This window comes from Muscardinus avellanarius (genome assembly GCF_963383645.1).
Source record: "Muscardinus avellanarius genome assembly, chromosome: 6".
NCBI lineage: Eukaryota > Metazoa > Chordata > Mammalia > Rodentia > Gliridae > Muscardinus > Muscardinus avellanarius.
This window is the reverse complement of record NC_137791.1, coordinates 126,381,116-126,408,083: the sequence shown is the minus strand read 5'-3', so window position 1 is coordinate 126,408,083 and position 26,968 is coordinate 126,381,116. Positions and strand designations below refer to the sequence as shown.

Below are 26,968 nucleotides of genomic sequence, written 5' to 3'. Positions count from 1 at the left end.
TGCTAAGGATGTTGAATTTTTATATGTATTTTTGGCTATTTGTATATCTTTTGTGAAGTGGCTGGTTAGTTCAGGTGCGGATTTTTGTTGTTGTTGTTCTTGGTGATGATGCTCATTCAAATCCAAATTCTGAATATACTCAAATTCTTCAGTGTTCTCCCCAAACTATTTTCATTTGGGATTAGTGAGCAATGGCCAGTTTGTGTGATCTGCATTCCTCAGGGTATGGTGAATTTTTAAATGCAGTAGAGGAAACAAGTTTGTAGCAGTCTAGATGAAAAATAAGTTCTACTCAGCCATTGGAATTTAGTTTTATGTCTAGAGAAATAGATATCCTTAGTCTATTTTTTATATGATTTTATTGGTGGTTTTAGTCTTACATTGTAATTTAAATAATGTTGATAGTGACATACATCGCACACATCTGGTAGGCTTTCCCCTGGCTTCCTCCTCATCCCTCCCTCCTTTCCCCCTACAGGGTACTGAGATTGACCTTGGTCTTCTCACATGTGTACATAAAGCTGATGGTAATCATTCCTTCATTGATCCTCACTCTTCCCTCCTCCTTCTTACCATAGACCACTTCCCTGCTTCTACTCAAGTTTCTCCTTCATTATTTGGAGTCCCTCTGGTATCCCAGTTACTCCTCAGCTTCCTCATATTAGAGAAAGCATATGACCCTTCATTTTCTGTGACTAGCTAATCTCATATAATGTTGTCCAGGTCCTTCCACCATTTTCCTGCATATAAAAAAATTCTGTTCTTTAGTGCTAGGTAGAATTCCACTGTGTATATATCCCATGATTTTATAACCCATTCCTCTGTCATTGGACACCTTGGTTGGTTCTGTAATTTGGCTTTTGTCCATTGTGCTGCTGTAACATGGATATGCACATGTTACTGCAGTTCTCTCATTTCACTCTTTGGAAAGATACCCAGGAGTGGAATACCTGGAGCCTATGGTGGGTCCATTCCCAGTTTTTTGAGAAATCTCCACACTGTGCGACTATTTTGCAGTGCCACCAACAGTGTAGAAGAGTTTCAGTTTCCCCACATATTTCCCAGCATTTATTGTTTTCTGACTTCTTGATTGCCATTCTGATTGGGGTTTGATGGAATCTCAATATAGTTTTGATTCACATCTCCCTGATTGCTAAGGATGTTGAATTTTTTTATATATTTATTGGCTATTTGTGTATCTTCTTTTGTGAAGTGGCTGGTTAGTTCAGTTGCCCATTTCTTGATTAGGTCGTTAGTTTTTAATGTGAAGTCTTTTCGTTCTTTGTATATTCTAGATATTAGTCCTCTATCAGAAGGATAGCTTGGCAAAGATCTCCCATTCTATAGGCTTTCTTTTTAGACTCGTGATGGTTTTCATTGATGAGCAGAAACATTTTAGTTTAATGCCATTCCTTTTTTTTGTAAGTCTTGTTTTAATTTCCTGAATTATGGGAGTCTTATTGAGGAAGTATTTACCTGTGCATATATGTTGGAGTATTGGACCTATTCCTTCCTCTAGTAATTTCAAAGTCTCTGGTCTGATTTCCAAGTTTTTATTGTTTTTTTTTTAATTTTTTTATCCATCTCAAGTTGACTTCTGTGCAGGGTGAGAGGTAAGTATTTAGTTCCTTTTTTTTTTTGGCGGGTCTGAGGATAGAACCCAGGCACTTTCGACCTCCGAGCTACACCCTCTGCCCTATTTTTTATTCTTTATTTTGAAACCGGGTCTCAGTGAGTTGCAGAGGGCCTCACTAAGTAGCTGAGGCTGTCCGCAAACCATGATCCTCTGGTCTCAGCCTCCCAAATGCTGGGATTACAAGCGTGCACCACCACGCCCGGCTTTAGTTCCATTTTTTTCTACAAATAGATAACCAGTTTTTTGTTTTTTTTTTAACATTATTTGTTGGAAAGGCTCTCTTTTCTCCATGGTATGTTTGGCCCCTTTGTTGAAAATCAATTCGTTATAAGTGTGTGGGTTTGTTTCTGTATCTTCTGTTTTGTTTCATTGGTCTATGTGTTTATTTTAGTACCAATATCATGCTGCTTTTATTACTATAGCTCTGTAGTATAATTTGAAGTGAGGAACTTTGATGCCTCCTGTATGGCTCTTGCTGAGAATTGCTTTGGCTATTTTGTTGTTGTTGTTGTTGTTGTTGTTGTTGTTGTTGTTGTTGTTGTTTCTCCATATGAAATTTAGAACTGATTTCTCTAGGTCTATGAAGGACATTGGTATTTTCTTGGAGACTACATTGTCTTTGTAGATGACTTTTCATCCAATGGCCATTTTGATGATATTTATTTTCCTATCCAGGAGCAAGGGAGATCTTTCTATCTTCTAAGATCTTCTTTAATTTCTTTCTTTAGTATTCTATAATTTCATTGTAGAAGTAGTTTACCTCCGCAATGGTTGGTTAGGTTTATTCCTAGGTATTTTATTGGTTTTGAGGTTATGGTGAATGGAATTGATTTCATGGAATGGAATGGATTGGATTCATGGTTGGCTCATGGAAAAGCTGCTGATTTTTTTTAGGTTGATTTTGTATCTCACTACTTTGCTGTATTTGTTAATTGGCTCTAGTAGTCTTTTGGTTGAGTTTTTTGGGTTTTCTAAATACAGAAGCATGTCATCTGCAAATAGAGATAATTATGGTTTTTATTTCTATTTGAATACCTCTGATGATATCCTTAGTTTAAAGTAATGCTTTTTAAATTCCACTTGTACTTTATGCTTGGTTTTATTTTAAGAGAATGGCATATTATGTTTCAATTATAAAATTGGCATAGTAAATGTGTAGACTATACAGATACATATATGTAATGTGTAGATACATGGGAAAGGACATAATATTACAAAAGGATGGGGCGGGCGTGGCGGCGCACGCTTATAATCCCTGGACTTGGGAGGCGGAGACAGGAGGATCGTGCTGGCTTAAGAGACCCTGTTTCCAAATTTTAAAAAAAGTATAAAATGCATCTGGGAGCATAGCCTGGAGGTAGAAGGGTTTCCAGGAACCCTAGTACCACCAATATATATATATATACACATATATATATATATACACACACACACACACACACACACACACACACACACACAAAAGGATGCAAAATTGAATAGTTATGGTGACTGTACAAGCAATCTCTGACTAGAGATGGAAACACATTAATAAAGGAATGCAAACAACACCGAACGTGTGGGTCTGAGATAGGATGACTACATACTCAAGGCCATCTTAGCAATTTAGCAAGACTCTGTTTAAAAAACTGAAAAAAAAAAAATTTTTTTTAAAGGTCTGGGGACGTAACTTGGAGGTAGAATGCCCCTGAGTTCAATTTCCATTACCTCCCACAGAATGCAAACAGGATATTTAGTAAATGTCACTGTGTTTAAAATAAAATGTCATAGCCAGGTGTGGTAGCACATGCTTGTAATCCCAGTACTTGGGAGGCTAAGAGAGGGGGATCACAGGTTCACGGCCAGCCTCAACTGCTTAGTGAGGCCCTCTGCAACTTAGTGAGACCTTGTTTCAAAATAAAGAATAAAAAAATAGGACTGGTGTGTAGCTTAGAGGTAAGATGCCCCTGGTTTCAGTCCTCATGACCACAATAAATAAAAAATAAAAAAATGTTGTAAATTATTCCTTTTACATAAACTTATATTTATTTAGTAAATACTAAGAGTAAAGAATACATGACCTACAAAACATGCAAACTGCCACATGATTCTTCTGGTCAAATGAGGGTAACATCAGTTAAATGAAATAAATATGTGGAGGCTGAGCCAAGTGTGGTGGTGCAGGCCTGTAATCCCAGTAATTGGGAGGCTGAGACAGGAGGGTCACAGGTTGAGGACAACCTCAGCAAGTAGTGAGACTCACATCAACCTAGCGAGACCCTATTTCCAAATAAGAAATAATATTGGTCAGGGGGTATAGCTTGAAGGTAAAATGCCTCTGGATTCAATCCCCAGTACCCCCCCCCCAATAAAAGATTCTACTGCCACTGATACCTGCTATGAATGGCTTATATGGTCGTATGTGAACTTAGTTCTATTCAGGGAGAGTGAACATGATCTGCTATTTGTTTAGGTATTTATGTGGAAAAGGAAGGGAAAGTGTTAATGATAATAGCTACAAGCCACATGTGGGCATTAAGAACTAGTTCAGATTGAGATGTGCTGTATGGATAAAATCACATTTGCTTTGAAAGACTTAGTACAAACAATAGAATGTAAGTTTTTCATTAATAATTTTATATTGATTATGTGTACAGTGATATCTTGATTATATGAATTAAATATAATATAAGCAAATAAAATTAAGGTATGAGTTGGCTTCACCTGTTTCTTTTTACTTTAATGTGGTTACTAGAATGGTAAAAGTGACATGAGTTTCCCATTTGTGGCTTTCATTATATTTCTTTTTTCTTTTTTCTTTTTTTTTTTCTTTCTTTCTTTCTTTTTTTCTTGTGGTACTGGGGTTCCTGGGAGCCCTTCTACCTCGGGACTACACTCCCAGACATATTTTTTATATTTTTTAAATTTGGAAACAGGGTCTCTTAAATCAGCACGGCTGGCTTCGAACCTGTGCGATCCTCCTGTCTCTGCCTCCCAAGCGTGGGGATTACAAGCGTGCGCCACCACGCCCGGCCCCTTTCATTATATTTCTGTTGGACAGCACTGAATAGGATGAGTCAAAATCAGACGAGTTGAGCCGCTTGTGAGGTGCACCATGGCTGCTCAGGGGGCTGAGGCTGTATGATCTGAAGTTTGGGCTAGCCTGGGCAACTTAGACCTGATCTCAAAATAAAATAGTACTGGGGATGTAGCTAAGAGGTGGAACACTTTCCTGGCATCTATGAGGCCCAGGGTTTGATTCCTAGTACCAACCCTCCCACTGCCAGACAAAAGAAAAAAATTAAATCAGGCCGGGCGTGGTGGTGCACGCTTTTAATCCCCGGGCTTGGGAGGCAGAGACAGGAGGATTGCAGGTTCGAAGCCAGCCGTGCGCTCTGGCTTAGGAGACCCTGTTTCCAAATTTAAAAAATGTAAAAATAGGTCTGGGAGTGTAGCCTGGAGGTAGAAGGGCTTCCAGGAACCCCAGTGTCAAAAATAATTAAATAAATAAATAAATAAATAAATAAATAAATCAGACCAGTTGAACAAACTAAGAACAAAGGGTAGCATGGTATAAGATGAGATGGGGAAAGACTGCATAATGAGTGCTGCGGGTAAGTGTCACATTGAAGAATTTAATCTTATTCTGTGAGCAGCCGAGCGAGTTTTTCCAGGTGGAGGGGAGGTGTCCCATTATCAGCTATATTTAAGGAAAATCATTCTTGCTATGTTTTAGCAATTTAGTATTTTTTCTTGTTTTAACTGAAAAAGTGATGTGAGTTAATAGATAATATGGTAATGAATTAGATCTGCAAAATCATGGAAATTAACATTGTGACCATTATTTTAATATGTAACTTTTTTGCCTTGGTCAATACAACTTTAATTTCTAATTCATTTTAGATTCTTCCTGGAATAATCAGTGTTCATCCTTTAGTAAGGAATCTGGCTGTTTTATGCTTGGGATGTTGTGGACTACAGAATCAGGACTTTGCAAGTAAACACTTTGTTTTACTATTGCAGGTAGGATTTATTTTGTGTCAAAATATGATGGTAATTTTTAAATACTCTGTATCTCTGGTGATCTGAGGCTTGATTGTTTATAATTTTAGGGACTAATTTATCTTTTGATTTTTAGTAAAATATCTTTGTAGAAAATGATGAAATGTCAATTTAAGATATTCTTTTAGTTAATCATGTAGCAAGTATTTGCCTTGCCTGCACTATTCTAGGCTTAGAAAAATATGTTAAGTATGTGGTGAGACAAACCAAGATAAAAGTTGTGTTAACTGAGCTTACTCTCCAGAAGAGGAAATTGACATTGAAAAAACCAACAATTGTGTAATATATCAGATGAAGAAAAATGAAGTAGAGAAGGGGAATAAGAACTGAAAAGAGAAAGGCCCATACCAAATGGAAATTGAAATGGAAATTGACACTGAGGCCCATACCAAATGGAAATTGAAAGAGTAAACCATGTGGACATGTAGGGGTAGGATTTTGCTTGGCATCCTTAAGTAACAGGAAGACATATAATTAGAGAAAATGAGGCAAATTAAAGATAACAGAAAAAAGAATTTGTAGGTGTTCCATGTCTTCTAGGAATGTAAAGATGTCAGCTTCCTCCATGAATAAGGTGGTAAGGAATGGGAGGGGGTTGCATAAGCTGGTACAGTGATCCATACCTGTGATCCCAGTTCCTGGGAGGCAGAGACAGGAGGATCACACGTTCTAGGCCAGACTCAGCAATTAAATGAGAACCATGACAACTTATCTAGGATTACAGGTGGGTGCCACCATGCCCAGCTCAGGTTATTTTACAATAACCAAAATTGAATTACTTTACAGAAATAATCTTTTACAATAGAAATATCAAGCTCGTTTTTTTTCATGACTTTGAAATTTGGTGTGTATTTTTAAACTCACAATAGACATAAAAATGCTGGATTGTGTAGGTCACCTCTTTTTTTGGAAGAGTGTAGCTGAAAACTGAATTCATTATTAATAAAATCTGAATTTTTGAATCTAACGAGAGAAAAATTTATCTTTAATGAAACTCAATAACCTAGGAGATATGTTAATGTTCTAATAAATCCTTTTCATTGCTTAGAATATAATGTTTTTCTCTTGATAGATGAACCAAAACATTTTTTACTTAATTGAAATTTATCTGGATCCTAAAAATATGATAAAAACATAGTTGAAGATACTATTGTTCTTTTTTTTAGTCAATGAAACAAGCAGTATAACTCAGCCAGACATTCAGAATTTTTTTGTACTACAAAAATTGTTTCATAAGGAATATAGTTTTGTTATGGGATGAATATTCTTTTAAAATTGAAACCTAATTATCCTCTGAAAAGTGTTTCCCTTAGACTTGACACTCATTGAAATTTGAGTAAAAAAATTAGATACATATTAATCTTACTTATGGTGAATGAACCATTTGACTAAATTCTTTTTGGTGGGGGATGTCTCAATTTAGGTTTTGCAGATTGATGATGTCACAATAAAGATAAGTGCTTTAAAGGCAATCTTCGATCAGTTGATGACTTTTGGGATTGAACCATTTAAAACTAAAACAGTTGACGCCCTTCAGTGTGAAGGTACAGAAAAAAACAGTGATGATGAGCAGGAATCCAAAGAAGTCAAAGAGACTGCTACAGCTAAGAGTGTGCTAAAGCTCCTTTCTGATTTCTTAGATAGTGAGGTAAGAAACAATCTGTGTTGTGATTTCCAAATGTTATTTGCACCATGTATTTTCATCCTTTATAATTTTAATTCTAAAATTTGAACTTGAAACAAAACAATTTTTTAAATTTTGTAGTACTGGGCATTCTGAGCTATAATCCCAGCCCTTTTTATTTTTTGTTTTTTATACAGTCTCATTAGGTTGCTGAAGCTGATCTCTAACCCTCAATCTTCCGGTCTCAGCCTCTCAAATACTGGGATTATAGGCATGCGCCTTCGTGCCTGGCCCCAAAATTTTAAAATTTACTTACATCTTAATTAAATCTCAATGTCTATATTTTTATGTACTTCCATTGGTGCATTTTAATGATATATCAAAGAGACGTGCGAAGTCATCAAACGTGCATCCGGGTCTTGCTGTGCTTCCCTCTAGGTCCCTCCCCAGCCTTCCTCCCTGCTCACAGATTGAGATTGGTGGTGACACCTCCATGCATGGGCATCACACATTTGAATCATTCACCCGCTCCTCCCGTTCTCTCCCCACTCCCTCCCCTGTCTTTCTACTATTCTGCTGGTTCTTCTCCTCAGCTACCTAAAATCCTTTTTGTTTTCTCTTTTCTTCCTAATTTCCACATATGAGAGGAAACATTTGTCCTTTGCCTTGACTTTCTGAATCTGGCTGATTTCACTTAGCATAGTATTTTCGAGTTCCGTCCATTCTCCTGCAAATGACATAATTTTCTTCTTTATGACTGAGTAAAATTCTACTGTGTATATATTCCACATTTTCTTTATCCCTTCATCTGCGAGACACCTAGTTTGGTGCCATAATTTGGCTATTTTGAATTGTGCAGCTGTAAACATTCTATGCATGCATCACTATAGTATTATGGCTTTACTTCTCTTGGAAAAATACCGGGGAGTGGTATAGTTCTATTCCCAGTCTTTTGTGTCACCTCCATACTGATCTCCACAGTATAGTTGCAGTAATTTGCAGTCCCAACAGAATAGAAAAGTGCACATTTCCTCACATCCTCACCAGCATTTATTGTTGTTTGTATTCTTGATGGCTTGCCATTCTAACTGAAGTTAGATAGAATCTCAATCTAGTTTTAATTAGCATTTGCCTAATATTTTTTCATATATTTATTGTTTATTTGCATTTTTTACTTTTTTTTTGGTGGTACTGGGGTTCCTGGAAGCCCTTCTACCTCCAGGCTACACTCCCAGACCTATTTTATACTTTTTTATTTTTGGAAACAAGGTCTCCTAAGCCAGCAGGGCTGGCTTCGAACCTGCGTCTCTGCCTCTCAAGCGCGGGGATTACTAGAGTGCGCCACCACGCCCGGCTGACTATTTGCATGTTTTAGAGAAGTGTATATATTCAGTTCAACTACCCCCCCCCCTTTTTTTTTTTTTTTCAGTACTGGGATGGAACCCAGGGTGCATTCTACCTCTGAGCTACACGCCAAGCCCTATTTTTTGTTCTTTATTTTGAAACAGGGTCTCCCTGAGTTGCAAAGGGCCTCACTAAGTAGCTGAGGCTGTCTGTTAACCGCGATCATCCTTTCTCAGCCTCATAAAGGCTGGGATTACAAGCATGTGTCACCATGCCTGGCTTTAACTACTCATTTTCTTTTTCTTCCTTCCTTTCTTTCTTTCTTTTTTTTTTTTTTTTTTTTTTTTTTTTTTGGTGGTACTGGAGTTCCTGGAACCCTTCTACCTCTGGGCTACAGTCCCAGACCTATTTTACATTTTTATTTGGAAATAGGGTCTCAAGTCAGCAAGGCTGATTACACGTGTGTACCACCAAGCCCAGCCAACTACTCATTTTCTGATTTGTTTTTTTTATTGCTGTTTTTTAGAGTTCCTTATATATTTTAGATATTAGTTCTATATCAGAGGAGTAGCTGGCAAAGATTTTCTTCCGTTTTTTCAGCTCTGTCTTCAGATTTCTGATGGTTACCTTTGCTGTGCAGAAGCTTTTCAACTTGGTGCCATCCCAATTTTATTTTATTTTATTCTCAATTTTATTTGGGGTCTTATTGAGGAAGCCTCTACCAGTGCTTACATGTTGGAGAGTTTGTCCTGTTCCTTCTTCTGGCCATCAAAATGGATCAAAGATGTAGAAACTTGACCTGTATTTCCCTAATGACTGATAATGCTGAGTATCGTTTAATCTGCTTGACCCTTCTTCTTTGGAAAAATGTCTGTTGAAGACCTTTATCCATTTTTAATTTGGATTATGGAGTTCCTTATGTAGTCTATGTAAACAAATCTTTATCAAACACATAATTTGCAAACTTCTTTTCTATTTTATAGATTGTCTTTTCATTTTCTTGATAGTGTCTTTAAAAATATAAAAAGTTTAACTTGATGAAGGCTGACTTACCTTCTTTTTCTTGTTGCTTGTGCTTTTGAAATTATACTTAAAACTGCATTGCCAAGTCCAAGTCATGAAGATTATTTTTATACTTTTATTGGTGCATTATAGTCCCAAGTCATGAAGATTTATTCCTTTGTTTTTTCCAAGAGTTATATGGTTTTAGCTTAATTATATTTAAGGCATTTGAAGCATTTCAGTTAAATAAAAATAAAATTGTTTTCTTAATTTTTTTTTGACTGTTCACTGCTGGTGTATAAAATCTCAACTGAGATTTTTGTTTGTGTTTTGATTTTTTTACCCTGAAATTTTACTGAATTTGTTTTATTAGCTTTAGTAGGGATGTGTGTGTTCTTTGTAGTTTATGACTAATATATGACAATTTGGATGCCTTTTATTTCTTTTTCTGGTCTAGTATCGTTGGTCAGAACTTTCACTACACTGTTGAACAGCAGTGGCTAAATGGTTAAAACAGACTTCCTGCCCTATTCCTGATCCTGATTTTAAGGGAAAAATTTTCAGTCTTTTACCACTAAGTAGACTAGGTAGCTTTTTCATAAATGCTATTTTATCTTTTTGATAAAATGATATAAAAGAAAAAAATTACAGTATAGAAAAGAAGTTCCTTTCTATAATGACCTTTTTGACTGTTTTGTTTTTTAGGAAAGAGTGTTTGATTTTTTTCAAGTGCTTTTTCTACATCAGTTCAAGTGATCATGTGCATTTCCTCCTTTGTTGCATTGATTCATTACATTACTTGGTTTTCTTGGTTTGAACTACTGTTGCATTCCCATGATCTGCTTGCTCATGGACTGTGATCCTTTAGTGGGCTATTGGATTTGGTGTGCCAGCATTCCCTTTGAAGATTTTTGCATCATAAGAGATGTGGATCTGTAATTCTCTTGGTTTCTCTTTCAGGTTAGAGACTTCTGGTTACTTACTCAATCTGTTTACTTTTTATAGATGTGTAGATTTTCTATTTCTTTTTGAGTCAGCTTTTGTAATTTATATATCTCTAGGAAATCATCCATTTCTTCTTGGTTATTTGATTTGCTGGTGTCCAGTTTGCAGTATTATATTTTTTTACTTCTGTAAAGTCAGTAGTATTGTCCTCATTTTCATTTCTGATTTTAGTTATTTGTGTCTTTTTTTCTTTGTTTTAATTTTAGAATTGTCAACATATTTATATTTTAAAATATTTAATTTTGAGTTTTGTTGATTTGTTTTGCATGTTTTCTATATCTGCTTTGTTTACCTCAGTTCTAATCTTTGTTATTTTTTCCTTCTTCTACCCTTTGATTTTATTTACCTTAAGGTATAAAATTAGGTGTTAGGTTACTGATTTGAGTTGTTTCCCCCCCCCCCCCTCTCTCTCTCTCTCTCTCTCTCTCACATGTAGAATATTTATTTTAAAAGGGAAAAGGGCTGTAGCAAGTATAATCTTTTGGGATGTTTTCAACTAGGTGATATCATAAACGGAACACAATCATGGTTGCCAACCAAATCCTAGAAGCTGTTTGATTTAGATCTAATAATTTGAGATTCTCAAATTCTCATCTTCATATGATACCTTATTAAAATATTATTAAAATATTACATGGGGTCATGATTTTTTTTTAAATGGAGATGTGTGTTACTATAATTTTCTCTAATGACTCTTTACTATATCTTATAAATTTTCATTTGTTGTATTTAATTTTCATTTATCTCTCAGTATTATCTGAGATTTTTTCTTGTGGTTTCTTCTTTGACCCATTAGTGTATAATAGTGTTGTTAAATCTACCCATCATTGTGAATTTTCCAGTTTTGCTTCTTTTACTAATTTTTAGGTTTATTTTATTGCCATCAATAAGATATTTTAATATTCTTTCAGTCCTTTTTTAGTACCAGGGATTGAAACCCATAGCATTTTATCTCCACGCTACATACATTAGGAGCCCTTGGACCTGTTGTTCTTCTGTCTCAATTTCCAAAATACTAGGATTACTTCTGTGCCTGGATTATCTCGGTCTTTTATAGTAAATTTAGTGAAACATATCTTAGGCCTAACATATGATCTGTCCTTGATAATGTTTTGTGTACATTTGAGGAGAATGTTCTCTGTGAATATAAGAAGAAAGTATATTTTGCTGTTGTTGACTGGAATGACTTGTATGTTTGGTAGGTCTAATCGGTTTTATAGTATTGTTCTGTTTCCTTATTGATGTCTTCTATTTGGGTTTGTCCCTGTGTCTTCTATTTTATTCCATTGGTTTGTATGAAAGAAATTACTTCACATCCAAAGACATAAATAGGCTGAAAGTAAAAGAATGTTAAAACTGTTTTAGGCAAATAACAACCAAAAGAGAGGTAATAGCCCTAATAGTAGACAAAATTTTAAATTTTTGAGTCATTAGCCAAGTGGTATTCTTACTTTTTATTAGAAATTGTTCAGTGTCATGGGCATTGTAAAGATAGGAATATTTTGTTGAATATTAAAATTGCTACGTAGTGAGTGATGTTTTGTTTCTCTAATACTGATATATTAAATCTTGTTATGGCTGAACTATGTTATCAGACTATTCATTTACTTTTTCATCATAATTAAAAATCTAGACTTTTTTATTGTCCTCTGGGGCATAAGTAACAATATTTGTAAAGCTTTCCAGAAAGACTTGTGTTCCTGCTGCATTCAGATTTCTTTTCATTCAACTTCAAATGGATTACTTTTGCTATCAGATAGATATAGATATGTCCTCAGCAGATGTTTAAACTTGTGGACTTGTTCTGGTTGCATTGGGGTAAATCTTCAGTGAGGTATTTACAGTCTCTAACCTATTTCCTCATCTATAAATAAGGATAGTAGTACTTGTTTTATATGGAATGGTTCTTTAATCAACAAATATGTGAGGGCTGATTATATGCCAGTCATCATATCCTGGGTATTGAACCAGGTACATTTTGTCCCAAGCTACACACCCATCCATTTTTATTTTTTATTTTGAAACATGATTTTGCTAAGTTGCTAAAGGCCTTGTAAAGTTGTTGAGACTAGCAAGAACTCGTGATCCTCCTGTCTAAGCTTCCCAAATACTAGAATTAAAAGCACGCTCCACTGTGCCCAGCTTTAGTCAGCATCTACCCTTGAGAGTACAGCACTGAGTAAAACAAGTCACTGCCTTCAGTGTTGTTGTGACCCTAAATATGTCAGCATATGGAAAACATGCCAGTACCAGGCACTTCTGTGTTTTCACATTCTTTATCTGTGTGTGTGTGTGTGTGTGTGTGGTACTGGGGATAGAACACTTCTACCTCCGGGCTTCGGGCTACACTCCCAGACCTATTTTATATTTTATTCGGAATCAGGGTCTCTTAAGCCAGCGAGGCTGGCTTTGAACCTGCACCATCCTCCTGTCTCTGCCTCCCAAGCGTGGGGATTACAAGTGTGTGCCACCACGCCTCGCCACATTCTATATCTTAATCATTGAGTTTAGAAAAAGACTTTGAACTAGCTTTTCTGTTTGTTCATTCTACCGTTTCCACTTCTGTCTCCCTAATTTAGATTTGTCTTTCATTCCCATTTTATAACCTGCCAAGATAATTAATTTTCCTTAAATCTCACGTACGTCCTATTTTTCTACCTTTTCAGACACCACATTAAGCTTGAATTTATTTTCCTAATTTTAAAGTCTATAATCGGACCACCAAGCACACTTTCCATTAATGAAATAGATGTATTGAGGCTTTACTGTATAGATGGCACTTCAAAAAATTTTACACATAATTTGTTCATCTTTGTAACTGTCTTACGTGATTAGTCCTTTTGTAATTCCCTTTCTGTATATGAAAAATGTGAGGAACAGAGAAGTTATGTAACATGCATGGGCCCACACAAGAATACTATCAGATTAAATCAAAGCAGCTATTGTCAGATAACATTCTCACTCGTAATTCAAAACGACTGACCACACAACGTAGAGGAAGGAAGATTTATTTGCTCACATTTTTGGAGATTCCAGAGTTCAGTCTCTGTCAAGAACTTGGGGCATGGTGGCAGGAAGCAGAAAGAGGAAAAAACAGAGAGTGAACAAGGCTCTGCTCTCACATCATGGAGTTCTGAAGTAAGAAAACTAACAAGCAAGAAGATTCAAAGACAAAAGCAGTCTCCTAAGGCCACACCACCTTGCCTAGATTACCACCCAGTAAATCCATTACAATGGATTCATCCACTGATGAGATTATAACTCTCATAACTTAATGACATCAACTCTTAATGTTAATACATGAGTTCTTCAGGGGCTATTCTATATCTAACCATAACAGCCAGTATTATTAGTCACTACTATATTTACACCTCCACTAGAATACCACTTTATCTTTTGTTTTTTTCTCTAGGTTTGTTTTGCTTTTTGTAGAAATGCCTGTTTTCACTTATATACCTTTGGTTCACATTCTATCCATTATCTGGGCAGATTGTCACACTTCTGAAGCTTTCTTTTATAAGTATCTTCCACTGATAGAAGGAACTATTGCTGAATGTCTTAAAAATGCTAAGAATATTGATACATATTGTTTTGGATTTTTTCTTTACCCACAGTTGTAAAAGGTCTTTTGGTTCTTAAGTTTTCAAGGCTAGATTAATTTATCTAAAATAACTTAGATTGGTCTAAAATCATTAGTTTAGTTGTACAGAAAGATAATCTTTTCACATGCCTTTAACAAACTCATAACATGAGTGATGTTTTTGAATAGTTCATTTAAGAATACTATCAAACAGGCTGTGCTTTGAGGTTTAAAGGAAAATACAGATAAAACATTTCTTCTGATAAATGTCATCTTTGTTAGGTGTCTGAACTCAGGACAGGAGCTGCGGAAGGCCTGGCCAAGCTGATGTTCTCTGGGCTTTTGGTTAGCAGCAGGATTCTTTCTCGTCTCATTTTGTTATGGTACAATCCTGTGACTGAAGAAGATGTTCGACTTCGACATTGCCTAGGCGTGTTCTTCCCCATGTTTGCTTATGCAAGCAGGTATTGAGTTGTAGTTCTAAATCAACACCTTACTTGAATTCAAATTTAGGACCTCCCTCTTTGAATTTTACCTATTGTATCATTTTATTGTTGATACTCTTTCTTCAGTGGATATATGATACAATACGAATTTATGTAGATTTTATCTGCCTACATTATTTGGATTTTGTCTAAGTGAAAATTGTGTTTTATCTTGGTGGAATGAGTTCTATGTTTCTCAGAACCATGCTTTTCTCTCAAATAATGTTCTGCTAACATACTTTCAAATTGTTTTTCTATAGGACAAATCAAGAATGTTTTGAAGAAGCCTTTCTTCCAACTCTGCAAACACTGGCCAATGCCCCTGCATCATCTCCATTATCTGAAGTAGATATCACAAATGTTGCCGAGTTGCTTGTTGATCTGACAAGACCAAGTGGGTTAAAGCCTCAGGCCAAGAATTCCCAAGATTATCAGGTTGGTGAATATGTTAGCCTGTGGATGTTGTTGTTTTTTGTAGTTGTTTTTGGTACTGAAGATTGAACTCAGAGGCATTTTACCTCTAAGCTACATCTCAGTCCTTTTTTATTTTGAAAGAGAATCTTGCTAAGTTGCTGAGGGTCTGGCTAAATTTCCAAGACTTGTCTCCAACCTGCAATCCCTCTGTCTCAGCCTCCTAAGTACTCAGTTTTAGGAGTGCGCCACTATACCCAGCTTATGACTTTTGTTTTGATAAAATAAATCTTCTCATAGATTCTTTGAAATACTGAGGAGCTGCATTTTGATCTTGGTACTTCTATTATGGTATTATTTACAAAGTACTGGGAAAAAATGTGGAAAATTCTTAGAAATAGAAATCAATTGAAGTAGTCAGTACTAACATTTTTGCAATTGTGATGTTGCCAGATATTTATCACCATCTCTAACCACCCTTCTAAAGTAGTACTGTTAATCACTCTGAAGTAATAACTCATAGTATTTAGGATTCATTGCATCTTCAGGTGTGTCTATATGCTATATTATTGATATAAGAAGGGACAATTCAAAGAACAAAATTCTCCTTAAGTGTATTTTGGCTTTTCATTTGAAGAAAATAAGTCATCTACAGACTGACCCACAAATTGAACTTAAGATGGGTTTTAAAATCCTTTTATGACATTTGGTCTAACTTAATAGTTTTGAAATTTATGCATTATTAATTATTTCAGGTACCAACTGGAAGTTGATTGGATTGCTCTTCTGTTTTTATGTTTATTTGATATTTAGTGACTATATACTCTCCCAAGTCACCGTATTATATGCTACTGGTAAGATAGGATTACAAACAATAATAGCCAAAATATGGTAAGAGTCAGTGATAGAGCTCTACCAACTGCTTTAAGACTTTAGAAAAGGCAAGACTCATGAGCTAGGAATGATGAATAGAACATTAGTAGTTTTAAAGCTCATTGAAGCCAGGCACTGTACTTGGGAGGCTGAGATAGGAGGATCGTAGGTACAAGACCAACTATGAGACCCTGCTTCAAAATAAAAAATAAAATATGATTGGCGATATAGCTCACAGGTAGAATACCCCTAGGTTCAATCCCAAGTACCACAAAAACAAAACAACTCATTGAATAAAATTCACTTAGGTCTGGTTGCAATTTGAGAAGTAGTTTGAGTATAAATGAAAGATATATTAGTAAAAGTAATAAATATATATGGCTATACAAATCATGTTTTAAAGCCCAACTTAGGGAATTTAGAGTTGGCATTATTTGTAATGTGTTAACTATGCAGGGCTTATGATAAAAGAATCAGATAAAAGCTACTTGTTTGAAAGATTAATTTAGTGGTCACTGATATTATATGAGGTGAATTGGTGAGAAGAAAGGAGAAAGACAAAATAAAGCAGTTAAATATCTGTATGATTAGGAGTTAAACGCTTACAGAACAGAATAGTAGAAAGTTGCAGTACAAAGTGGAAATTGTTAAGTTGTATGCATAACAGCCTAAAGGAAAGAGTTCAAGACATAAGAGAGGAGTCCACGAAGATTCTGTGTTTTAGTATGAGTAGTAGAAGACTTTACAGGATCTGTTTGACATGGGTTGAGGGGGGTAATCTTATGATCAGTATCATGGGGTGAGGGAAGTAGGCTGGGGCATAGGGCCAAGTTCAAATGCCAAACAAGTTGAGTCCTCAGTTGATCCCACTGGAAACTTCAGAACTGGGGTTTTCTTTGAGTTGTTGAGGACTGAGTCAAGTTGGGTCATTGTACTCGTGTGTTGGCTGAGTAGTCCCTGGATGTGCACTGATCCTAAGAGGAAGAGATACGACCTTAGGCAAGGCCAATCCTTGTTGTCAGTTCTGCAGCTGCGAACTTAAGGCCTCTAAAACTTGGCGACAATTGGAAGACTCTTCAGTGCTCAAAAAGGGTGGATCATACATCATGGCATCCGCTACAAGAAGTCAAGGGAGGGAGCCTATTTTGTGTGGGAAAGTTAAATTTTGTTTGTTTAAGACAATTTGCATTTGGGATTATGACGAGAGATAACTTGTTAGAAATGATTTTTAGAGGTGAAGAAAACTATTGCAATCATTATTTTCAGTTTACTAAGATTTTGTCTTTAATTTTCTAGGCCTTAACAGTACATGACAATTTGGCTGTAAAAATTTGCAATGAGATCTTAGCAAGTCCATGCTCACCAGATGTTTGGGTCTATACAAAAGTTTTGAGTTCTTTAGAACTCAGTGGTAATTTTGAAAAAGATCTTCTGGTTTTATTGAATGAGATTCTGAAGGTAAAATAATTTCTAATTACTTTTAATTAGCTTGTGTTTATATATACCAAAGTTGAATTTATAGAATTAAATTATATATATACATATATATTAGCACATTATACTTTTGTTTAAGTAACAACATAAATTTTAGAATGTTTTAAACAACTTGTTATTGGTATATAACTTTTTTGAAAGATTTGAAAATTTGTTTTTAAAAAAATGTTAATTTTTTTTAATAGCAAGTAAAAGATAGGACATGTCTTAAAGCTTTGGAGAAAATCAAGATTCAGTTTGAAAAAGGAAATAAAGAATTTGGTGACCAAGCTATAGAAGCACAGGATGCCAGCACAACTACAACTGTTCTTCAAAGTGATGATGGTAACACAATACTGACCTGAATATTTATAAGATTCCTTTTCGTCTTTACTGATATATGTCTTTTTTCTCCTCTAAGATGTTTAGATTTCAGAAATGAATTCTTTTCTAATTAATCACCTTGGGAAAGTATACTCCAGATGTGCTCATTCTACCTTTCAAGTTTACTGTGTACCTTTCTGACCATATAACCATTTTATGAGGAGTTTCGTTTCCTAGTATTCACATGTTTTGGAACAGTGATATGTGATAACCTTTCAGTAGCTGCTCATAGGAGTGTTAGCATTGCATTGCTATTTCTTTTTTTTTTAAACAATGAAGATTATTTGAAATATTGCATGAAGCTACCTTTTATTTACACCATTGTATTATTTCCCTTAATAGAAAAGAATAAAGAAGTATATATGACTCCACTCAGGAATGTAAAAGCAACCCAAGCATCAAAATCCACTCAGCAAAAGACTAACAGAGGTAACATTTGGATCGGCTAGCTCTTATAATAATAAAATCAGTTTCGGGTTTCTCTTTTAGTGAAAAATACTTTGCCAAATTTTCTATGAGTAAAGATTTTAAATGTCTTCTTTCCTTATGAATAAGGATTTTTGTCTTAGGTATCCTTAGCTTTTAATTCTTTCAGTTGGTAGATGAGTTTTTTTGCTTTATGTTTAAAAATTACAATATCATTGTTGCTCAAAATGCTTTTGATTGAAAGAAATGGTACAATAGATCATATTATAATGGACTATTTGGGTTAAAGTTTGGTTAAATCGTTTTTTTAATCAGTTGTGTTCTATCCTTTATATTACTAATCTTTTTTTCCTCCCCCTAGTATTTTTGGGGCTTATCTTTTTTCCTTTTTCCATCATATTTTACATTTTCCCAACAATTTATTTCCCAAGGGATATCCAACAATAGAGGATTTATTGAAATAAAGTAAATGTTTACTACTAGGGAATCACTTGGAAAAAAATCTGGAATTCAAGATCTTTTTATTATTTTATTTTCTTATTACAAAAGCAGTGCATGCTTATTACAGAAGAATCAGAAAGTACATTCAAGCAAACTACTATAAAGAATACTAATAATCCCACCTATGGAACCAACCATGATTTTAATCTTTGAAAAGTATTTTAAGGCCCTTTTCTAAGCAGATCTTTTTTTTTTCTAAAATGGAATCTGGCCAAATTTTTCATAACCAGTCAGCTATTTAAACACCAATTACTGAATATTGTTCCAAATTAGCCCCAAATTGTTGGATGTCTCGGGGATAAATGCATTAGTAAAAACAAGTAAGATATGTGGGTGAAGAAGTAACAGTAAGATATATGATTTTCAAATAAATAGTTTCTTTTATCAGATTGCTTTTAGTTACATAATATACCATAAGAATTCCATCATTTTTTAATAATCCTAACTTTATGTGTACATGCTGTATAACATCACAGGCCAAATTTTGTTCTTCTTAACCTTAGAACTTTTGTAATCCTCAGTGTATAAAGGTTCTAGTATTTACATTAGAATACATTTTAAAACACATATTGCAGTTGGCTGTATATTTTTAAGTATTTTACAAGAAGCCAGACTTGCTGATTCAAGTCTCTTTCAAGCCAGATGAAGCAGTATTTTCTTGTAGGCCTAGCTGCGCTCGGGAGGCTGACATGGGAGGATCTCTTGAGCCCAGGAGTTTGAGATCAGCCTGGGCAGAATAGTAAGATCTTATCTTTGAAATGAAATGGCAATGTATAGCATTTTTATTTCTCTAGGACCTATTGATGGACCTAACCTACCTATCTAACCTTAATTTTCATTAATCTTTCCATATGCATTGTGTTGTAGCCGAAATAGAGGTACTTAAAAACTTAGCATGGTTTCCTTACACTTCTCTCCCCAGTACGCTGGGGTAAAGTTTGCTTCATTTGCAACTTGCTCATAAGATTTCCCCTTGCCCGTTATCAGTGCTTAACAAAGGAATGTAAGTTTGAATCTCGTGTGGGTTTTCTCTGTGGTGTATTGATAATTGGCATCAAAAGGAAATGTGTTCAAGAAGATTATTGTGTTGAAAAGAAAGGATTTAGGTAGTCCAGAAACTAGATCTAGAAACAGTAAGCAATTGATAATACATTTTGATAACTGTTCTATCTTTAAGGACGGAGAAAAGTGACAGATTCAGCTAGAACGAACAGGAGACATCAGACTGCTGAGGCTAACTCTGAAAGGTATGTCATGCATGTCTAGAATATATAAAGAGGCCTGTCTTCTTCCTTTTATTTATTTTTTTTGGTCTAGAAGTAGAAAAAATTCTTCGGAGTGAAACACAATATATAGCAAGATAGTAAAAACTATAAATAGCTATGACTTTGATATATAGTCTAAAATTCCATTATCAAGAGCATTTGACTTCTTATGGCTTCTGTGCTTTTGCCTGTTTGTTGGCATAGCCTTTAGTATTATTAGGTAGTCAACTTCAGTATGTTCTCTCAACTTATATTTCCATGTATTTCTCTAATTGCATGGCCTTATGTGTATCACTCTTTTTTTTATCTTGACTTAACAAATTCTTGATTTAGGTAGCATTTGGGTTCTCTATGTTTATAACGATAAATTTTGCCTGTAACTTAAATGGTTTCTGTGATAGTATTTATTTTTGTTTTCTGTCAAGTCACTGTTGAAGCTGGAAAGATGGTAACTGCCTTGCATTCATCTTTTCATTGGGAAAATTTTGCGTGTTTTTTTTTTTTTTACTATACATCTTTAGATTACATCTTGGTTAAGCAGAATATCTTTTGGGGGACAATATTGCTTAGTGTGTTGGGAATCTACTTACTAAATTGAGAGAACTTATTTTTTTTTTTAATTTTTTACTTTCTTGTTTCTAATTCCCCGTCCCTCATTTTAGATGGTTATGTTGTGGTTGCTGTTTAATTATAAGCTTTATTATAAAAGTTTGGTGTTTGTTTCCAGGTTTTAGTGGCATATAAAAATTAGCTAGGTTTTTTATGATACATTATTCTGGATAGCTAGCTAGTTATTAATGTTTATTATTTGACTTTAATAGAATCAGGCTATTAATTACACACTTGATAGGATGTCAGTCGGAAGCAAAAAGTTTTATTTATAAATAAACTTGTTTTAAAGCTTATATCTAAATTGCTATATTTTCAACATCTCTTTAGTGATCATGAAGTTCCAGAACCAGAATCAGAAATGAAGAGAAGATTACCAAGACGAGCCAAAACAATAGCACTGGAAAGAAGTAAACTAAACTTTTCAGCTCTCAATGAAGATGTCAGTTAGGAGATGATGGAGGTGGGGTCCTTTAAAATTGTGTTCATTTGTTTGCATTAATAAAGTTGGTCTTATATCAGAAATCAGAAAAAGTGAAGACTCTGTTGTACTTTGGCCTGTAAAGACATCTGTCAGTATAATACAAAGATTGTCTGCATCAACCACAGATTTGTTTTATCAGAATCTGAGGTGGGCCTAGGAATCTGCTTTTAAATAGGTTCCCTTAATTTGTTCTTAGGAAATTATGGCATTACAGAGAACTTCTAAGTGTAACCAACTAGGAGCTTGCATTTGAGAATCTTGGATGGAGCAGACCCAACAACACAGGAGAAAATGCCTCAGAACACACTTAACAAGTGGTATTTCAAGGGCAAATGAAGTTCCACAAACTAGTGAGAAAGGGTCTTATTATCAATGAGGACCAGTATAATGAACCAAATAGCTCATCATCTGGGTTAAACAGTTATTTATTTTGACAGTCTTAGTTTGAGTATTACACTAAAGCACTGAATAGTGCTACCCACATGGGTAATCTTTCCTCCTCAAGTATTTGCACGTGGAGCCCTTGTTTTGAGATTTTTTTCTGGGATAGGACAATATCCACATATAAAGCATGAAGATGCTTTCTGTTTTTGACATAACAAGTAATTTTATTTACTGTGAAAAATAACGCTAGTGGTGGGAAAATGTGATAAGTCCTCTTTATATACTACTTTATGCACACTTGTTTTGTCACTGTCAAGTCCCCCTATTGTCTTTTGAGATTGACACTTGCCTCGCTTATGAAACTTGCACTATATGAAATGTCAGTTTTCCTTCTACAACATTCAACACATTTTCTTACTCCTCTGGTAACTACCTTTTTTTTTTTTTTTTTTTTTTTACTCCTTGGAATAGAAATGTTCTAGCATGGATCTGTTTTGGTACTTGTGCTTCTTCAGGTTTATTTACCAGAGGTTGTTTACTTAATGTGATATTCTAAGATGGAGTAGGAAAAGTAATATTGCTGGTTTTTAGGGCCAGATTGCTATATTATATACAGACATGTGCTTTATAGAACTCAGAAATATAAAAGGAGTCAAAATTACAAAGCAAGAATGCTTATTAAGAAGAAGGCAGGTATGGTAATGATACGAATTAATAAAAAGGTTGATTGTTTTTAATTCTGTTGGCTCTGTGTCTTTTCCTGTGCTTTAAATTCTGTAGGAGTTAAATCTTTTGTTAAATCCCTGTCATTTAAAAAATAACCCAGAGGATACAGAGGGTGGGTTAGAAAGGAAGAATGACTGAAATAGTACATAAAGTATACTATTTGGAAAAGTTGGAGCTTTGAATTAAAATCCCATTTACAATGGTTAGGCTATCCACAGGAAAAGAGCCATGTTCTTAAGTGGACACCTAAATGTAAGCACCCAACCTGTAGTACTCCTACTATCCAATTTTTAGGCAAAACCAAGTAGCCATAGCTGAAGGTATGCTCTGCGGTATTCAAATTAGTAAGGGATATCCTGCTTCTAAATGATATCCCTTTAAACTTTGAAATAAAGACTAAAATACAATACAACTAGCAGGTATAAATCAACTTACCGTTTTCATTCAAATTGGTAACTCCAGGAACCAATCAGTATTGTCTACTGAGGCACGTATTGCTGAAGAGTGAACATGCAATGGTGCCGGTCCTCTCACAGCCCACAGACTAGAGGTTTAAAAAAAGGAGAACTGACCAACTAAAATTCTTCTGTGATTCGAAACATGGTATTGGGTGGTAAACTATGATTGATCCTTTTTCATACATAAGTACTTTTGAAAGAGATAATACTTCCAGGAGATACCTTTGCCTTTTCTTTTGCCAGTTTGCTTCGAGGTAGTTGGTATCCAACTGTTACACAACTGTTCATGGGTCAGGTCATCAGCACAAATCTTTACAATGCTAGTTTTCTAAATTACATAATGTATTATATATTAAAACTTTGTGCACAAAAGTAAAACTGGGAATAATTATGTATTTTAAACTTATGGCATAAAAAATTCACAAATTACCATTAAAAAGGGAAACATCAAAATCCATTTGTACTGTGAAATTCCACAATGGTCTGGTGTAAAACACTTGAGAAAACATACAAAAAATATAATAAAAATGATTAATGCTAATGATTTAATATAAAGACAAGCCACAGGACTAGAAATATTTTAAGATCAATTGATAAATGCAGGAAGAATATTGACATACAAAATAAGAATTGCAATCTATTTTTCTTCACTTGTGAGATTTTGGTTCTGAACTGTACAGCTCTCTAGAGATGTCGCTGTTAAATTCATATTCCATTCAGTAGGATGACTAAGGCACATCTTAATGGGGCTCAAAGGGCAACTTGCTGTATTCCCATCAGACAAATTCAGTTTCTCATCAGTTTTCATTTGTAGCATGCTGGAAAAAAAAGTATAAGGCATTTTAGTTTTAATTTCAAGGAAAGTATCAACCTTGTCAAAGAAAATTCAATAGTAGTATTGTTCAGAACTCAACATTGGAGTAGGTAGTACATTTATCATCTTGAAAATACGTGAGCTTCATCTCCTACCTTCCTATGGAATTGCGTACAATGAATGATGCTGGGTAACGAGTTCATTTAGAGAACCCTGGACAAAAAGTCACGTCCATACGGATTATTATATCAATAAACAACAGAAAAGACATTTAGCCTCCTGGCCGTATTCAACCCTTTCCTTATCCTTTAATGTATCAGGATTAGAGCCACTTTGAGAAAAGAATTGCCATTACTATGTTCTAAACACATTCATATGCATTATATAAATAACCAAAGGAGTCTCTGAGAGTTAAGAACAGTTATGCCTGAGCACATACCATCCTCTGCCTGGAACTGAAAACAGCCCTTGCTCTTGTGTCTCGTACCTGGCTAATGATGCTGATTGATAAACCATCAGGGGTAGAAAAGAGTCCTGCTCTGATGGTGGAAGCATGTTGGGTTGTATAGCCTACCTGGCAGCCAGCTGATCAGAGGAACATGTGTGGCACCCACAGGATACCTACTAGTTTGGTTGCTTCCAAAAGCAACCATATTTTAATATGTATACACATGCATTTTTATATACATACATACATACACACACACACACACACACACACACACACACACACACACATTTTTTGTGATACTAGGGATGGAACCCAGGGGCATTCTACCTCAGAGCTATACCCTTAGCCCTATTTTTTTATTCTTTATTTTGAAACAGGGTCTAAGCTGCAGATGGTTTCACACGTTGCTGAAGCTGGCCATAAACCTGTGATCCTCCTGTCTCAGCCTTCCAAATGCTGAGATTACATGCCACCATGCCCGACTAAAAGAATTTCTATATTGATGGAGAAATTCTTGGCTTATTTGAATCTATATTCAGTTGGTCAGATCTCTTCAGTATTATATCTTAATGCACACACTGTATTTTGGGCAGACTTGGTCTTATTCCAAAAGTTCATGGCCACGGTTCCATCCATTCTCTAAGGATCTCTTATGTTCCCACATAAGGGATCCTTGCCTGCTACTGTTCATAACCACAACTTACCCTTAAGCCTGATCTAAATCTCACTACATCTCTGAACAAGTTCTTAGTATTTAGTAAAACGCATTGCAGTTTATTATGTCCTCACTAGCTTCTTCACAATTGTTTTGTCTGATAACCCTTTGAGATCTGAGGAAGGGAGGTTAACATTCTTTTTTTGTGTGTGTGATACCAGGTATTGAACCCAGGGATATTCTACCTCCAAACTACACCCCCAGCCCTATTTTTCATTCTTTATTTTGAAACAGCATTTCAGTAAATTGTGGAGGGCCCCACTAAGTTGTTGAGGCTGTCTGCAAACCTGTGATCCTCCCATCTCAGCCTTCCAACTACTGGGATTACAAGCATGCGCCATCACGCCTGGATAACATTCTTATATATCTGGAGCTAAACAGTACTGTATACTCAACAAAAGTTCAATAATCATACAAATCATATCATATAATGAGTCATCTCATATAGTGCTGCTCTTTAGAATTGTAGAAAGTTGGAAGTCCAAAGGTCAGTTCTACCCCCCAGGTGCAGTGCACGCATAATCCCTAGTCTTAAATACTAGGTGTTCAAGCTGTTCAGTAGCATACTGTGCACTAGCTCTTTTGACTGTATCACTCCTAAGCTTTCTCCAACTCCAGGTGAATGTCCGAATCTCCCTATCAGCAATGAGAATACTGAGGTGTCTTGTTTGGGCAACGGCAGCCTGCAGACTCTAGTCAAGTTTCCTGCTTCTTTTTTGCAACCTCAACCTGCTCTTTGTCATTCAGTAAGCAAACATGTTAGACTATGTTGTTTTTTTAATGGTCCTGGGGATTAAGCCCAGGGGTGTTCCACCTCTGAGCTACACCCCCAGCCCTTTGTTATTTTTATTTTAAAACAGGGTCTCACTAGATGCTGAGGTTTGAACCCGCTATCCTGTCTCAGTCTCCCAAGTACTGTGATGCCACGTTTAACACTTCTGCCGTTTTCACTGGGCTCTCCCCAGGTGGAGTTCCAGTTCCACTAAATGACAGGTTCTCAATTTGTATAAGTGGGCACTGGGTACAACGACAAAACTGTAAGTCAGCTTCTTCCTCATCAATATAGTAAAATTCAGCTAGTTGCAGTGGTGGGCAGCTGTTACTTGGGAGGCTGAGGGGAAGGATCACAGGTTCAAGGCCAGTGGGTGGTGACTAAGGGAGACCCTGTTTCAAACTAAAAAGGGCTGAGAGTATAGCTCAATGGTAGGAAAATACTGGGTTCAATCCCCAGTGCCACCAAAAAAAGTAAAAAATAGGTATTTAATAAATCATGTGTTATGTGAAAAATCAAAGAGATGTGAAATATAACATTTTCATTCATATCAGAAATGTGGATCTTTGAAGAAATTTACATTGGTTATTTATTTAATTTGTTTTTGCAGTACTGGGGATTGAACTTGGGAACATTCTACCTTTAAGTTAAACCACCAGTCCTATTTTTATTCTTACCTTTTTTTTTTTTTTTGAACCCAGGGGCATTCTATCTCTGGGCTATACTCCCACACCTTATTTTATATTCTTATTTGGAAACAGGGTCTCTTAAGCCATTGAGGTTGGCTTCCAAAGGGCGTGATCCTCCTGTCTCAGCCTCCCAAGTGTGGGGATTACAAGTGTGCGCCACCATGCCCAGGTTATTCTTAACTTTGAAATAGGGTTTTACTAAGTTGTGGAGGGCCTCACTAAGTAGCTGAGGCTGGCTACGAACCTGCCATCCTCCTGTCTCAGCCTCTCAAGTGCTGGGATTACAAGTGTGTGCCACTACACCCAGCTTGGCTATTATCTTTAGACTGTGTTTCAAAATAAAGAATTAAAAAATAGGGCTAGGGGTTTAGTTCAGTGGTAGAATGCCCCCAGGTTCAATCTCTAGTTCTGAAAAATAAATAAATAAATAATAAATAAATAAATAAAGCAAAGGTATTTGATGTACACATTTTGGAGAACTCATGGCCCATAATAAAAATATATTAAGATAGGTTGAGCTGGGCGTGGTGGCGCATGCTTGTAATCTCAGCGCTTGGGAGGCTGAGACAGGAGGATCGCACAGGTTCAAAACCAGCATCAGCTACTTCATGAGGCTCTCAGCAACTTAGTGAGACCCTGTTTCCAAATAAAATATAAAATAGGTCTGGAAGTTTAGCCCAGAGGTAGAAAAGCCCCTGGGTTCCACCCCCAATACCACACACACACACACACACACACACACACAAAAGGGTTGGCAACTAAGCATATCAAATATTAAATTCAAAAAAAATGAAGCAATTGAACACGGTCATAAAT

General features: G+C 35.7%; 2 protein-coding genes across 3 annotated transcripts in view; one reads left to right on the top strand and one right to left on the bottom strand.

The window, feature by feature from the left end:
* The window catches only part of NCAPG (non-SMC condensin I complex subunit G), a gene marked incomplete at both ends in the record, with an annotated part of 42,730 nt that extends 21,620 nt beyond the window's left edge, over positions 1-21,110 (top strand). Inside the window, 9 exons of the mRNA XM_080697665.1 lie at positions 5,519-5,638; positions 7,101-7,325; positions 14,515-14,696; positions 14,978-15,152; positions 17,298-17,459; positions 17,681-17,819; positions 18,201-18,287; positions 19,963-20,032; positions 20,990-21,110. Coding sequence (XP_080553791.1) covers positions 5,519-5,638; positions 7,101-7,325; positions 14,515-14,696; positions 14,978-15,152; positions 17,298-17,459; positions 17,681-17,819; positions 18,201-18,287; positions 19,963-20,032; positions 20,990-21,110 — 1,281 coding nt within the window. The remainder of the gene's footprint in view (positions 1-5,518; positions 5,639-7,100; positions 7,326-14,514; positions 14,697-14,977; positions 15,153-17,297; positions 17,460-17,680; positions 17,820-18,200; positions 18,288-19,962; positions 20,033-20,989) is intronic.
* A 2,238-nt stretch (positions 21,111-23,348) lies between these two features.
* The window catches only part of LCORL (ligand dependent nuclear receptor corepressor like), a gene marked incomplete at both ends in the record, with an annotated part of 151,792 nt that continues 148,172 nt past the window's right edge, over positions 23,349-26,968 (bottom strand). For both annotated transcript variants that reach the window (XM_080697017.1, XM_080697018.1), the window contains one exon: positions 23,349-23,529. In XM_080697017.1, coding sequence (XP_080553143.1) covers positions 23,349-23,529 — 181 coding nt within the window. The remainder of the gene's footprint in view (positions 23,530-26,968) is intronic.